This window comes from Procambarus clarkii, chromosome 70, assembly GCF_040958095.1.
Source record: "Procambarus clarkii isolate CNS0578487 chromosome 70, FALCON_Pclarkii_2.0, whole genome shotgun sequence".
Classification (NCBI taxonomy): Eukaryota; Metazoa; Arthropoda; class Malacostraca; order Decapoda; family Cambaridae; genus Procambarus; species Procambarus clarkii.
The window spans coordinates 26652808-26669411 of record NC_091219.1 but is presented as its reverse complement, the minus strand read 5'-3'; the positions used below and the strand labels follow the sequence as shown (position 1 = coordinate 26669411).

Genomic DNA, 16604 nt, shown 5'->3' with positions numbered 1-16604 from the left:
TCGGTGTTCGTAATCCTTAGGGTCCAGGTTCGATATATATATATATATATATATATATATATATATATATATATATATATATATATATATATATATATATATATATATATCGATCGATTTTAGCACATTAATCGACACTAATGTGCTGAAACTCAGATAGAAGAGTCACCCTAAACATTTACCACTTCTACGTTTTCTTTTATAGGACAACTCCAGGCGGAGCAAAATATAAATATTGCAGACTAACAAAACCATGAAAATGGTCTCAAACTATTTTGCATAAATATTTTTCCTTGCAATAATGCCACAGTCCCCATCAAAAAATATTTTATTTATTAACTTTGTTTATAATAACATTATGACTTATATTGTCATTTAGATAATAATAGCCAGAGAAATGACAAATCTTGTTAATAAGAGGACGGGCAGTCTGATGCACAAGTGTTTATGTACTGAACCAATTGGGGGTGTGGCCCAATTAGGAAGCAATGGTTGTGATTGGTTAAAACCTTCACCAGTAAGATGAAATGCTTGGGGCTAGATTCACGAAGAAGTTGCGCAAACACTTATACGATCCTGAACATCTTTTCTCAATCTTTGGCGGCTTTGTTTGTCAATTATTAAACAGTTAATGAGCTCCGAATCACCAGGAGGCTATTTATAACAATAACAACAGTTGATTGGCAAGTTTTCATGCTTGTAAACTGTTTAATAAATGTAACCAAAGCCGTCAAAGATTGAGGAAAGATGTACACGTTCGTAAGTACTTGCGTAACTGCTTCGTGAATCTGGCCGCTGGTACTGGTACTCAGTTTCCATCTGTCTCTCCTTATTCGTGTATCAGCCATGTATAATAGTCTATCACTATCCTATCAATTATTCAAAATATTTTATATGTGGTGATTATGTCTTGTTTTTTTTTATATATTCCATTAACAAGCATGTGTCTGTGTTTTTTTTATGTAACCGCTACAAAAATTAAAGTTACATTGTAAGTTTCATTAATAATGTTATGAAAAATAATTTTCTTGGCTGTATATAATTGCAAATGGTCTATATTCAGTCTGCTGTAAATGTTATTTTGAATCATTTATAAAATGACCTCATGATAAATGGTCAGAACCATAAGGTTTTCTAACATTTGTTATGAATTATAACAACAACAACAATAATAATAATAATAATAATAATAATAATAATAATAATAATAATAATAATAATATTTTATTTAGGACTACACCATGAATGATGAATAATGTTTTTCCCTGAACACTGTTCATAATACTGAATATCAGGTAATTAGTGTTTGTTATTTTACAGGCAATGGCAACACAACTGAGGGTCCGCCTTACATCAGCTCTGCAAGAATTTAGACGAGAAAAAGTTGTGCGACAGAATGCTCGGATGTCCCTCATGCACGCCATCTACGACTCTGCGTCCATCCCACGGCGCAAGCTGCTCCTGTCCACGGGGGCTGCCAACTATCGCCCACCCCTCGAGAGGTCCAAGAGTGCACCTAAGCTTGGTGCCATCGAAGAGACCATAGAAGAGGAGGACGAGGAGGGTCTCGGAAATAGCGACGAGGAGGAAATAGATGACTTAGCTTCGGTTCACCTACAGCCGGAAGAGGATGTAGGTGGGTCCAGCACCATGTCAGAGACAACCTCAGATATTGTTGTGGATTATGACTCTAGTAGTGAGGTTGCAAGTGCCGGACAAGATCATTATGTGCTTGAAGAAGAGTACGAAGATGACAGTCCACAGTTTGCTTCTCCATGCCACCACTCCGAGAGTCTCCTTTATTGCCCAGTGCCTCCCCTCTCGCCTCTGGATGACCGACCACTGCATCACAAGCCACTGGGTGTTGTGGAAGAAGCAGTGGATGACGAGGGGTCATGTGATAGTACAAGAGGTGCTGATGTACGAGGAAGAGATGATTTGGGTTTGCTGGCCTCCTTAACACGTGAGCTAAACCTCGCTCCCCCTGCAGAGGAATCTCTCACTTCGGACCAACCTGAGTCCTTGGGATCCCACTCGTGCAGTTCCTCATGCGGTGCCTGCAGCGACCCCTGTGATGTCACTACTGAGCAGGAGAACCTCATGAACGAAAGTGATCACATTATTAATGAAAGTCACCTTATAAATGGAGGTGAAAACCCAGGGAAGATGGCTCGCATGGAAGGTGATAACATAAGTGAAGAAAGTGGCTACTCTGAGGACAAAGACTCTCTTCAAAATCTAGATGCAACCAAACTGTAGTGCCCTCTGTTGGTGAAACCTGGTACCTTAGCAGTGACTTACCAGTGATACTGTAGTGAGTGAACCTCCTTCCCTTGTTCAGAAAATATAATCATGCAAGTCCCTTTCCTCTGTGTGATTACAGTTAGGAATGTGTGTGACACATGCAAGGACAGATATACTTTTCTGTCCCGTCTCTAGTGTGGTGTATGCTTCTGTTACTAGTCCAGAGAACTTAGTGCTTCATTGTTTAAAAAAGATCTTGCGAAGTGCTTCTTATACAACCAGATGAAGGTCAGAATCAGACAATTTGGTTATGAAATAGTCAATAAATAGCAAGGATTCAATGCTTCCACTCATAAATATTGATATGTTCTGACATCTTGAAGGAAGAAAAGTTCATTATGTAACAAATCAAAATGCCTTAAAGTTCTCCTGTTGACAAGATTCATTTAATGTTTGATCTACTCTGCATTCATTTGCCTGTCAATGAACGTTAACAGATATCAGAAGCAGCATACTGTCAATTCAAACAGATTACCATAATTCATAGGAGATTATGGTAAATCTGGATGTACTACTGTATGCTTGAACAAGTTGCCGGTGACTCTGGTAGTGACCCAGCTGGAATAGTTTCCATAGGTGTCAGTGAATCACAGTTGTTAGCTTTACCCCCCCCCCACACCTCTTCTTCATTATGACCATTAACTAAGTTGTGAATATTATGTGTATTATGTAACTAAGCTTTTTAACACCAGTAAGCTATACGAGTATATGCCAGTAGCTGCTGGCTAAAGATCCAACAGTATATATTTGAAACCTTTAGTATTCTCTGGTATACACACCATTCCCTGGATACATCTTATCTTGACTTAAAATTATCATTGAAGATAAAGATGAGTGTGTCAGTTGCTGATCTATAATTAAGTCTGTGACTATATTGCGATCAGAATATTATTTATCGTGTGCTCATTACGATTTCAAAAATAATATAAAGCTAGTGGTAATATTAAATGCATGTAATTACATGCCAAATTTTACCACTGTGAAATTTTAATTCCCAAAGGTGCCATATTCCGTTTTATGTGTCAGCCTATCATCAGGTCATCTTTCATTATCATTACAAATTGACGCGCTTCAAACAATACCCTTGTACTTCCCCCAGATATTGATGCTCTTCAAATAGGATCCTTGTACTTTCCCCAGATATTGACACTTCAAACTCTTGCACTTTCAAGCCCTTGCACTTTCCCCAGATATTGACGCTCTTCAAACAAGACCCTTGCACTTTCCCCAGATATTGACGCTCTTCAAACAAGACCCTTGCACTTTCCCCAGATATTGACGCTCTTCAAACAGTACCCTTGCACTTTCCCCAGATATTGACGCTCTTCAAACAGTACCCTTGCACTTTCCACAGATATTGACGCTCTTCAAACAAGACCCTTGCACTTTCCCCAGATATTGACGCTCTTCAAACAAGACCCTTGCACTTTCCCCAGATATTGACGCTCTTCAAACAGTACCCTTGCACTTTCCACAGATATTGACGCTCTTCAAACAAGACCCTTGCACTTTCCCCAGATATTGACACTCTTCAAACAAGACCCTTGCACTTTCCCCAGATATTGACGCTCTTCAAACAGTACCCTTGCACTTTCCCCAGATATTTCAATATATCCCAAAAGTTGAGGTTCTCTCAACATGGGGTTTTGGTCATCCTTGTATCTTGGGTCTCCATCATTGCTGATTCATCACTTTTTTCACTAATTTTTCTCCCAAGATGCTTATCCTTTCAATTTCTACTAAAAAAATTTCTCATTTTACTTTCTTTTTACAAAAAAAAACATTTTATTTGTGAAAATTCATTTAACAATAGGTTTGTATTTTTCTTTCCTTAGCTTTAAATAGCTATACAGGTATATACTGTATGTTTGATTGAACTCATTGATAAAATAATAATTAAAATATAGCATATATTAATAAAAATATCATGTATTGTAATACATTTGAAACAAAAAAATCGTGATCTGCTACATTCAGTGATTATATCAATACGTTATTTATGCTAACTTTTCCAAGATAGTATTTATCAATGATTCAATGATACTATCTCACATAAGGCTATATTTTGACTTCGATTAGATGTGTATGATAATACTTAATTGAAATGCATGTACAGTGTGTGTGTGTGTGTGTGTGTGTGTGTGTGTGTGTGTGTGTGTGTGTGTGTGTGTGTGTGTGTGTGTGTGTGTGTGTGTGTGTAATTACCTGAGTGTAGTTACAGGATGAGAGATACACTCGTGGTGTCCCTTGTGTGTGTGTTTTCAAACACAGTGCTAAAACAAGTATATTTGATATCTTAGTGCAATATCAGAGAGAGAGAGAGAGAGAAACAGTAAGATCTTTAGGCATACAGTATTGTTCAAATACTGTACAGGAATCAAACATGTGACTGAAGTGCATTCACAAGTACCTTAGGTATTTTATGAAATGTTGTATGACTTAATATATACATACTGTTGTTTGTAAATATTCCTTCATGCCATACTCTATTATAAATCATGTATGCCCTCATATTCATCAGCCTCATTACATTGGTATAAAATGGGGTGGGATAGATTATTGGAGACAGACTGGTATTCTAATACAGAACGGAATTATGCTAATCTGATTTATTGGCCTGTGATTTACTTATAGAGCTTCTTTAATATTGCATTATTAAATTTCAAACATCTTGATTCTTCTGTACTTTGTAATCGAATGTTTTGTTAAGAGTTTCTTGTTAATTGTTTCACTAATTTCAACTTCTTTCCCTTGTTTGTTGAGTAAATATCTAATATTATTTTGTAAGTAATGAACATGAATCATTTTGTTACTAAAATGTAAATATTTTTTCCCCGATGTACCATTGTTAATTTAGAGCATGAAGCATTTTACATCTTAACGCCTTCATATTTACCGCATGCTGTACGGTGACATGCTAAATGCAGCTAACTGCTAAGTCAAATTCATTAGTATGTAACGAATGAGTTGACAGTAGAGTGACTCATGCAGATCTTCGACCAAATGCCAGCTGTTAATTTTGTTCCCCTCACAAAAATGTTTTCCCTCTCACAAAAAAATTTCCTCTTACAAAATTGTATTCCAATTTAAGGTTACAGTATCTGTATCTTCTCACTGGTGGCATCAACATTCTCATCTATTTATGTGATGTAAAAATCAAATCTGCAAAAATTCATTCATCTGTAATTAGACAACATAATTTATATATCATCTTTCCCGTAAATCTTTTACAAGATGGATGTATTTTGAAAGGTGTTCATTATTAAAGAATTAGTTACATTTGTCTCTCAAACCTAACTAGTTTCACCTACCATTAGTAATATGACATTCATATTCTTCTGGTATTATTTATAGCCTAAAATATAAATATTGTTATAATTTCTTTGTTAAAATGCATATTGAAGGACTTAATATTAGTTTATTTTTTTAATTACAGTACATTACACGACATAAAGTTATTAGCCAGTCTCATGTTTTGCAAGTTCCTGCCTTGCAGAGTCTCATTTGATGACATATATTATTCAGTGTTTAGTTAACCTAGTTAGTACAGTTTTTGTATTTCAGTTCAATTTGTGTGTTCTGTACTTGAAACACGCCCATAGTGTGCTAGGCTAAATAATGGTGCCACAGGCAAAGTACCTTGAGTACGGTATAGAACTTTGGTTTTATACATATCACACACATAATATCAGTATTATATCATGGATTGTGCGGAAAAAAATAATCCAAATAACTGTAATTCCGTGACGAGTTGTCTTCTGTATTCTCAACATTTGACTAATTTGTGAAAATGGTGAATAACTTTCAACTACTGTGAGAATTGCAATGTTAAATATTATTGTGAGTGCTAAACTTTTAAAATATTAATAAGGACCAAGTGTGCTGCAAGTTCATGTTTATTTGTACATCTCTCGAGAATTACGCGCAATACCTCATTACAATGAAAGTTAGGGCTCATAAATTCTGTGCTTTATGAACAAAACTTGGTGATTATAGCATTTTAAACAAGAGGATTGATAAGTTTAGTAATACTGTACTGTATGAGAATTTATATAATATATTGAGTACTGTTTTGTGAAAACTTCATAACAGTAGTTTTGTGAGAATAAAACTAGCAAGACATTTACTATGGCAATTGTGCTTCTTAGCAAGTATGCTGTGAGAGCTAGAGTCGGTAAATATCTAGTACTAGTACTCTACGAATTTGGCTTAATAACCAAAATAATTTGAGAACAATGCTTGATCTTATGCATACTGTGATGAATTATAACTATATGCTTAACAACTCTTAGAGAATGGCTTGACAACTATAGTTTTGTGATAGTAAAAGATGGCAAGTTAATACGAGCTTTACTTCTCACATTGTCTTAAATAGTTCAGAATATGCAATATGCTTTATACTGTGTGTAATGAACCTGGGCTTATAAGTATTATACCTTGTTAGTACAGTAGTATACTTTATTCTGGTAAAGTGAATACGTCATACGTCATAGTGTTCACTGATTATTGTGAAGGTCACTAGTGATATTGTGTCTTAATTATATTCATAGCACAGCAATTTGTGGTAATTATTGTACAACAAAAGAGTAAGCTTCCCGGTGTTGTGCGTCTCCAAGCCTCAGCTCCACACTAGCAGTGCCTCATAAGTAAGATAAACTGTATGAATAGGCAATAGACTTTAAAATTTGTAATATGTTATGAATACAAGGGTGATGCTAATTGTTTAATTATTTTACAATGGATTTGGTGTAGTATTTCCACAGCTGTAAAGACTCTTTGGAGCTAACACAGTATTCATTCTTGGTACAGTGGTAAATTCATCATATGAATGGAGAAATGCCTTGGTATTAGTCCTACTACAGCATGACGATACACCTTGATGAGTAAATCCAGGGCAATGTGAACTACTGTACACGGTTTTGTAGTTCTGTACTTCAAAAGTTTTTGTGTTGGTGCTCACACACTTAGCACTTTTGAATTTAGAATTAGAGTGCCAGTCAGGGTGTATGAATGGAAACACGGCAGTATTGGAGGTCAAGCAAGGCTATAAGGACAGGAACACTGAGACATATTGGGGTTAAAGGCACTGCAGAACTGATGAGTTGGTCAAAGACAAGCTCATGCTGTAACTGGTGCCCCATCTATTGTGATGCAAGCTACATTCCATGTAAATAAATAGCTATTAAAATGTTTATGAAGGCAATGTCAGGGATGTATATAAGAAATGTAATTTTGTATCATATAAGTAGATGTTATCTATAGAATTACCAAATAAAACATTATCCATAACTGTGTATCTATTCCTTATGAGTTGTGTGAACACTTCAGATACACTTGTTTATTGAGAACAGTAATGAAATACAAGCAAATTATATGGGTCCTTACATAGCACACTGGCCTACGTTCTTGATTCACAATTTATTTATTTTTATTTATTTATTTATGCATATACAAGAATGTACATAAGGAATTTGAGGATACAAATATGGTAATTACAGTCTTGTAAAGCCACTAGCCCGCGCAGCGTTTCGGGCAGGTCCTTAATCTAAGAAAATTTTAAGGAGGTAAATACTTGCAAAATTTATAGACAAAAAATGAAAACAGTTACATGAAATGAAAAAAAGAAGATGAGAGAAAATTGTAGGTACAGTATATTAAAGCACATAGGTAGCTAAGATTGATTGCAATGACAGCTTGAATGGTAGTTGACAAATTGGTAGGCACAATACAGCAGAAACAATATAAGATTGATTGCAATGACAGCTTGAATGGTAGTTGACAAAAATTGGTAGTCACAATACAGCATATGGCTAGCACATAAAAGAAGACAGCAATGAACACAATGATAAGGTTGTTTGATATTACATAAAAATTAGGAGATTGGGTAACACTAGGTACAGAGCAAATTTAAAGCTCAGTGTAGGAAACTAAGAAGATGAAGTTAGATACTTTTTGGTTTTGCTTTTAAATAAGGCAAAAGTTTTACAGTTTTTCAATTCACTAGGGAGTGAGTTCCATAGACTAGGTCCCTTAATTTGCATAGAGTGTTTACACAGATTAAGTTTGACCCTGGGGATATCAAAGAGATATTTATTTCTGGTGTGGTGATAATGGGTCCTATTACATCTGTCCAGGGAGAGTTTCAGAGCATGGTTTGCATTTAAGAACAGGGTTTTGTAAATGTAGTTGACACAAGAGAATGTGTGGAGGGAGTTAATATTTAGCAAGTTTAGGGATTTAAACAAGGGAGCTGAGTGTTGTCTGAAAGCAGAGTTAGTTATTATTCTGATAGCAGATTTTTGCTGTGTGATAATGGGCTTAAGGTGGTTTGCAGTGGTAGACCCCCATGCACAGATACCATAATTAAGATAGGGGTAGATTAGTGCATAATATAGTGAGAGGAGAGCAGAGTTAGGAACATAATATATGATTTTGGAGAGTATACCAACTGTCTTAGAGACTTTCTTAGTTATGTGTTGAATGTGGGTGCTGAAGTTGAGTCTCTTGTCTAGGAATAGGCCAAGAAACTTGCCATCATTTTTATTACTGATGTTAATGTTGTCTTTTATGAATGATGATGATGATGAAGATTAAGCCACCCAAAAGGTGGCACGGGCATGAATAGCCCGTAAGTGGTGGCCCTTTTGAGCCATTACCAGTATCAAGAGCTGATACTGGAGATCTGTGGAGGTGCGAATGCACCCTGCATGGCGGGAGATGTCTCCCTTGTGAATGTGTTATGAAGATGAAGCCACCCAAAAGGTGGCACGGGCATGAATAGCTCGTAAGTGGTGGCCCTTCTGAGCCATCACCAGTATCAATAGATGATACTGGAGATCTGTGGAGGTGCGACTGCACCCTGCGTGACGGAAGATGTCTTCCGTGATTTAAACAGATTGAATTGATTGATGAAGATGAAGCCACCTAAAAGGTGGCCCTTTTGAGCCATTACCAGTATCAAGAGCTGATACTGGAGATCTGTGGAGGCGCGACTGCACCCTGCGTGACGGGAGATGTCTCCCGGACCAAGTGGTGATGTGGCTTGGGCATGAATAGCCCATAAGTGGTGGCCCTTTTGAGCCATTTCCAGTATCAATAGATGATACTGGAGATCTGTGGAGGTGCGACTGCACCCTGCGTGACAGGAGATGTCTCTCTTTTATGAATAAAATTTAAACAAAGAAATAGGTCCTTGTGCATAGCAACAAGGTTGTTGTGAAAAAGAACAACAATTTCTGTTTTGCACCTGACAGAAATCTCCATCTAACTGAATAATTTACTCTAATAAGAGGGCAGAGCAGTGTATCATTATTTGTGTCAAGGCAACTCCCACTGATGACGTCACAAGTTAGGTAGCCAGCCCATGTTTCTGTAACACTCGTTACATCCTGCAGTATTTAATTATCACTATATTAATACTTTTAAATACTTAACATTTTACTTTTTAGGTAGATTAAAGTTGAAGCAGAATGTCATAAGCAAGGATGGTGTGCTGAATAAATATGATTTATTAAGTGGATGGAGCCTTTAGCTGATCCCTTCCTGTGATTGGCTGTTGTGTGAATGTCAACAAAGAATATCTGCCAATGATATGCCATTTATTATGCACCCCATACCATTTGTGGGCGGAGCTTGGAACCTCTTACCCGAGCACAACAACCCACCTTATGGGTTGCTGTTTGGCTATTTATAGTGCGTTGGAAAAAAACGAGATGGCGTTAGTTGTATTTTGCAGGGTAATTTGTTATAAGTGTAATTTGATGTCAACAGATGGCGTAAGCTGTATCTTATGGCTACTATTGACCAGCCAGTTGATAGTGTTCTCTTCTGCCGACAGATGGCATCAGCTGTATCATTATTACTTCCGAATTCCCTTTAAACACTGATCTACAAATCCCTTGGCTTATGATAAGGTTTTATACCATATATGATAAGTATTAGATAACTGGAGTTCCGCAATTACTTTTATTTATCAACTGTTCAGGATATCATCATATAACGTCTGGTTAGGACGTACTGCTCTCGACTGATGAAGATTAAGCCACCCAAGAGGTGGCACGGGCATGAATAGCCCGTAAGTGGTGGCCCTTTTGAGCCATTACTGGTATCAATAGATGATACTGGAGATCTGTGGAAGTGCGACTGCACCCTGCGTGACGGGAGATGTCTCCTTGACCATATCAGATAACTACGATTGATTGATTGATGAAGATTAAGCCACCCAAAAGGTGGCACGGGCATGAATAGCCCGTAAGTGGAGGGCTTTCTGAGCCATTACCAGTATCAATAGATGATACTGGAGATCTGTGGAGGTGCGACTGCACCCTGCGTGACGGGAGATGTCTCCCACACAATTGATGAAGATTAAGCCACCCAAAAGGTGGCACGGGCATGAATAGCCCGTAAGTGGAGGGCTTTCTGAGCCATTACCAGTATCATGATGATACCGGAGATCTGTGGAGGTGCGTCTGCACCCTGCATGACGGGAGATGTCTCCTTGACCATATCAGATAACTACGATTGGTTGATTGATGAAGATTAAGCCACCCAAAAGGTGGCACGGGCATGAATAGCCCGTAAGTGATGGCCCTCTTAAGCCATTACCAGTATCAAGAGCTGAAACTGGAGATCTGTGGAGGTGCGACTGCACCCTGCGTGACGGGAGATACGTCTCCCGTAGATAACAACGATTGATTGATGAAGATTAAGCCACCAAAAAGGTGGCACGTGCATGAATAGCCCGTAAGTGATGGCCCTTTTGAGCCATTACCAGTATCAAGAGATGAAACTGGAGATCTGTGGAGGTGCGACTGCACCCTGCGTGACGGGAGATGTTTCCCGTGTGGACCAAATGGATTGATTGATGAAGATTAAGCCACCCAAAAGGTGGCACGCAGTTGTATCCAGACCACAGTTGTGTGCGGTCGCTAGGTTGGCGCTCTTGGCGTCCGCTGATTGGTGGGAGGTGGAGGATTGCCCCACACTCTTCGTTTTTGCACGTGGTGATACAGGATATTGTGCATTTGTTCTCGATTATTGACAGCGTCGAAGAAATGGATGAGGCGGTATGCCTAAGTGGTAGTGAGGAGGACAGACAAGATGATAATCGACCGTTTGAACTAGTAGTGAACAAAAAGAAACGGAGAAATAATAACAGACAGCGAGACAGTGAGAGTGACGATGAGATTGCAAAGAGACCAAAGAATGAGACCCTACTCGGCAAGACTCAAGACAAGCAAGACAAGCAAGACAAGACAAGAAGGAAGAGGCTGTTGTTCCCTACAACATGCCAATTGAATTTCCACCAAAAGCTAGAGTGGACGGTACGTCTAGCTAAACAATGTTTGGAATACGAACCACTTTTCAAGGAGGGTCTTCACCGGCCCTACATAACAGTTGGGACTGAACAGGCAGTGGAACGCCTCACGACGGTTGGTTTTGAGAATGTAGTGATGGTTCCTCCAGAAGAAGGTATGTTGCACACAAAGATCATAGTTTTCAAGTTTCCAACTTATTTGGATCCTGACTGTCTTCTTAACAATGATAATGTTGTCTGGGCGAAGAGGAACAGTGTTCGTGGTGACAAACGAAGCCAGGTTGTTGCCTTGGTAAAGGGTGAGGCGCTGGAGAAAATTTTTGTGCAAGGACTAGGCTATAGGAACGTTGCAAAATACGTTGAGGAGCCCATACTGTGCATGAAGTGTTCACGTTGGGGACATATGGCATGGAAATGCCAGTTTGACCCCAGGTGTCGGTATTGTGGGAAAAATCACGACTCGCGAGAGTGTAGAGTCAAGATTGAAAGAAGTGAAAAAATCATCCCATTTTGTTGCAACTGTCGAGGCAGCCACAATGCTGGTTCCTCTCTATGCCCCATGAAGCCTCATCTGAAAGAGACTAGAACGGGTCCTACAAGCAGGATAGATGTATCCTCGCAGCAAGGAAAAATTGTGCAAGAGGAACATGGAGGAAACAGTTGGAAGCCAACGGCAGCCCCTATGGTCAATGTGTGGGAAAAAGGGACGGAGAAAGTAAAGGCGAGCTTAGGGAAAGTACATCATGCAGTGGAAAAACTGAAACCTTGTGACGACAAGGTTCAGGACAATATGGTCACCTCTGAGGTTGGTAATCAAATTTTGGAGTATCTAAAAAACCTAGATAAGAGGATTGAGGCATTGGAAAAATTGGCTATGGAAGGTGGACGGGCTGAAAATGGTGGTGAAACAGGACGTGTAATTGAAAGTAAAACGAGACGTGAAATGGAAAGTGAAACGTGCGTAGAAGAAAGTAATGATGTGCATGAGGTAACGATGATAGAGGATAGTCAGGAGAATACACTTTCTAGTAGTGTTAGCGGTGTTCAACCTCCTGTTGTGACAAATGGTGAAAGAACGGTTAAAGTAAAACGGGTTACAGAAATAACAAAGAAAATAGATATGAAAAATATTACCTTCGATGTTAGTAGTAGTTGTGAAGGTGAGGAGAAAGAAAAAATGTTACGGTGTTGGAAGGAAGTTTCTAAGGTACTCTTGTATCTCATGGAATGTGACGGACAGGGCAAAGGTAGTTTTATTATTAATCATGGATGAAAGTAAATTGAGAATATTATCTTGGAACATTAATGGATTAAAAACTAGAGCGGTGGATGTACACTATTATACTCTTAGAGAGGATATTGACATAGTAGCACTCCAGGAAACTGGGGATAGGGATGGTAGCATACTGAGGCTAAATGGCTATAGAGGCTTTCATTTATATGCTGATGGAGGAACTAGGGGGGTCTCATGTTATGTCAAAAGTATCATACCTGCCGAGATAACTGGAATCCCTCAGAGATATAGAGGTATTGAAAGTATTAGCTTGCGGATACAATTAAAGGACCGAGAGTTAAATTTCATTAATCTATACATCTCTGATAGCTCCCTTGATTTATGATACTTGCCAGATTCCTTCTTTTCTGAAGATACACTTGTGGTAGGGGATTTTAATGCCAGACATCCAGCTTTAGGATCAAGGGGTAAAGCAAATAGGAATGGTTGCAGATGGTACCAGTTTTTGCAGGAACATGAAGATGTTCAACTGCTGGGCGAGCCCTCTCCTACTCATTTGAGGGGAGGGAGATTAGATTATGCTTGTTTAATAAATGCTGAGGGCATAGAGGGGAATTGTCTTACTGTGGATGAAATGCTAAGTGATCATTTTGCATTACAAATACAGCTTAAACTAGATAAAAAGCATGCCTGCCTTCAGAGGAAAAGGTTAAAGTTTAATGAGGGAGAATTAAGGGGTCTTGTTGGCCATATTAAGTCTTGGTATGATACTTATAAGCCGGTTTCGGCAGAAGCATTTTATGAAGATTTAATTAAGGAGGTAGATGTATTTAATGCAACATTGAACCGGAAACCATCTAGTATAAAAAGGCATCCCCCCAGAAAAGAAAATTATACACATGACAAGATGCTTAAGGGGTGGACATTAACAATGAGGAGAGCTCACAGGGATTGAAATAGGAATGGTAGGACTGAGGAAGGGAAGAATGCTTTACTGGCAGTTGCTAGGCTGTGTGGAGAGAAGAGAAAGGAAATTAGGAGCAAGTATTGGCAGGAATTTGCAGAGAAAGTTGGGAGTAACAGAAACTTGAAGGAAATCTGGCAAGACGTAAATAAAATAAGGGGTAAAAAGCACAATTTTGTTGCACATCCAGACCCGCAAGGAATTGCAAATGGGCTCGTAACTAAATGGGCGGAAGCTGCCAAACTTAGTTCATTACCTGCTGTAACGAGAGAGTCATTAGATTCTTGGAAAGATCTAAGAAAGGATTTTATACTTATAGCAGGTAACAGTGGTGATGTCACTTGCACAGGTATTACCAGAGAAGAACTAATAATGGCGATTAAAGTTGGGAAATCTACCGCACCTGGGGAGGATGGAGTAACTTATGAAATACTTAATGAACTTGCCACTATGACGAAAAGCCCACTTTTAGACCTCTTTAATATTAGTTATAAAGAGGGCAGTATTCCCAGTAAATGGAAAAAAGCTATGATCATCCCTATCCCTAAAGCCAATGGAGAGTATAGACCTGTGTCTTTAACCTCGTGTTTTTGTAAAATGATGGAGAGGATCATTTTAAATAGACTTTTATATATAATAGGTGATCAGCTGTCTAGTAATTTGTTCGGGTTCCTCAAAGGAAAAAGTACCTCTGATTGTATTATTAAATGTCTAGCTAATGAAAATTATTATTATAGAATTTTCATTGATTTACAAGGAGCTTTTGATAAAGCCAACAAAGAGGTTATTTTATATGAATTAGCTAGTCTTGGTGTTAAAGGGAAATTATTACGCTGGATAGGGGATTATCTTTACGAACGGAAGGCTCAGGTGTGGTATCAAGGTTGTATGTCAGGTGTGAGGTCTTTTGAACTCGGCACACCTCAGGGAGGAGTGTTGAGTCCCACCCTGTTTAATGTACTAATGAATAAGATAGCATCTGAGAGATACTCAAATGGGGTAACTCCGATCATATATGCCGATGATATTTTGTTTCATGGCAAAGATATTTCAAAGGTTCAAACAGTGTTGGACAATTTCGGAAACCTGTGTCACCATATGGGATTGGTGGTTAATGAAAACAAAACTAAGTTTGAATGTAGAAGTCGGAGCCCCATTGTTTTGAAAATAAACGATAAAAATATAGAGAGAGTTAATATATATAAATATTTAGGCATATATGTTGGATATACCCATGAGAGTTTGGAAGCTGAGATGAACAGACTGTTGGGTCAATGTCGGAAGAGATTACAACCTCTGAAGGCTTTGGCATGCTGTGGAAAGGGAGTGGGAGTCCCTGTGCTACGAATGTTATACTTGAGTGTTATACTTGAATGTTATTACTCAACACAAAGCTGCTATTAGGACAATATCCAATTCTGGCCCCAGACATCACTCGGTACCCCTACTTAAATCTCTGAATATGTTAGACATTAAGTCACTGCACATTCTCTCATGTGTATTATACATATATAAAACGCTAAACTATAATGCCAATCCTGATCTCAAAAGCTTCATAGAAGGTTGTATCAGAACCCATGAGCATCACACCAGAAATAAATACAGTTTTGATATTCCTAGAGTACGACTTAATCAAACTAGAAATGCTCTACAAATCAAGGGGCCCAGAATGTGGAATGACCTTCCCAACCATGTTAAAGACTGTACCTCTCTCAACCAGTTTAAGTTAAAAGCGAAGCTATACCTAATAAATTCCCTGTAACCTACCTTACCCTTCTATTGTCAACCAATGTCTGTTTTTTTTCTTTAAAGAGCGCTGTTTGTCGACATAATTGTATTTGTGCTGCTTTTTCATCTATGTTTTCATTTCTTGTTTTCATTCTACTCATTATGCTCAATTAGTATTAAGCTTGTCATTTAAGTTTATCATGCCCGAAACGCTTTGCGTAATAGTGGCTTTAGGCATTGTATGTACTAGCTATACCTATAAGTTAAACAATCCTTGTAAATATTTATTGTATGTATGTACCTTACCTAAATAAAATTGTATTGTATTGTATTGTATTGAGTACTGTAAGATCTCTTATTGATTATGCTGCACCTGTCATTTCTTGTTTTGGTAAAGGTAGGATGGGCAAGTTGGAGAAGGTACAAAATGAAGCAATGAGAATTATCTTAGGATGCCCAAGAAATGCTATGATTGAGATAATGAGGATGGAGTTGAATCTGCAGAGTATTGGGGATAGAATTTCAGAGATAAATGTAGCCTCTGCCATTAGATTAATGAGAGGTGGGGGAGCTAATGAATTAATCCTCTCGGTTCAAAAGGTGGGAAGTAGTGAACAGTGTATGATGAAGAAGAGAGTATATATGAATAAATTATGTCATAATGTTATAAAGTATGATGTTATTACAGAGTGTGTTGCTGTGCCCAAGAGAAAATTTACACCACCATGGGAGGATTGTAATGTAGATGTAGTAATTACTCCCTTGCATAAGAAAAAAAGTATGTATGAAATAGGAGAGCTGAGGGCAACATATGATTGTATAATTAGAAAACTGCCTACAGAAAACACTCTACATGTATATTGTGATGGGTCAGTAGCTAGGGATGGGAAGGCAGGATGTGGAGTCTTGATCAGGGAGTACACTGACATCGGCACTGTAGATACTGTTATTGGACGCCGCTTAACTGACAATGTCTCTTCAACGCAGGCTGAACTCCAAGGAGTATTAGCAGGATTACAGGCAGTAGTCAAATGTGGTAAAAATGTTTGCTTCTTTAT

At 38.3% G+C, this 16604-nt stretch overlaps 1 protein-coding gene across 3 annotated transcripts in view; it reads left to right on the top strand.

Moving 5' to 3' along the window:
- Positions 1-7593, top strand: part of LOC123744859 (protein FAM43A) — a 168342-nt gene extending 160749 nt beyond the window's left edge. For all 3 annotated transcript variants that reach the window (XM_045725046.2, XM_069311718.1, XM_045725047.2), the window contains one exon: positions 1321-7593. In XM_045725046.2, coding sequence (XP_045581002.1) covers positions 1321-2259 — 939 coding nt within the window. In that variant the 3' untranslated portion in view covers positions 2260-7593. The remainder of the gene's footprint in view (positions 1-1320) is intronic.
- Positions 7594-16604: the final 9011 nt, after the last annotated feature.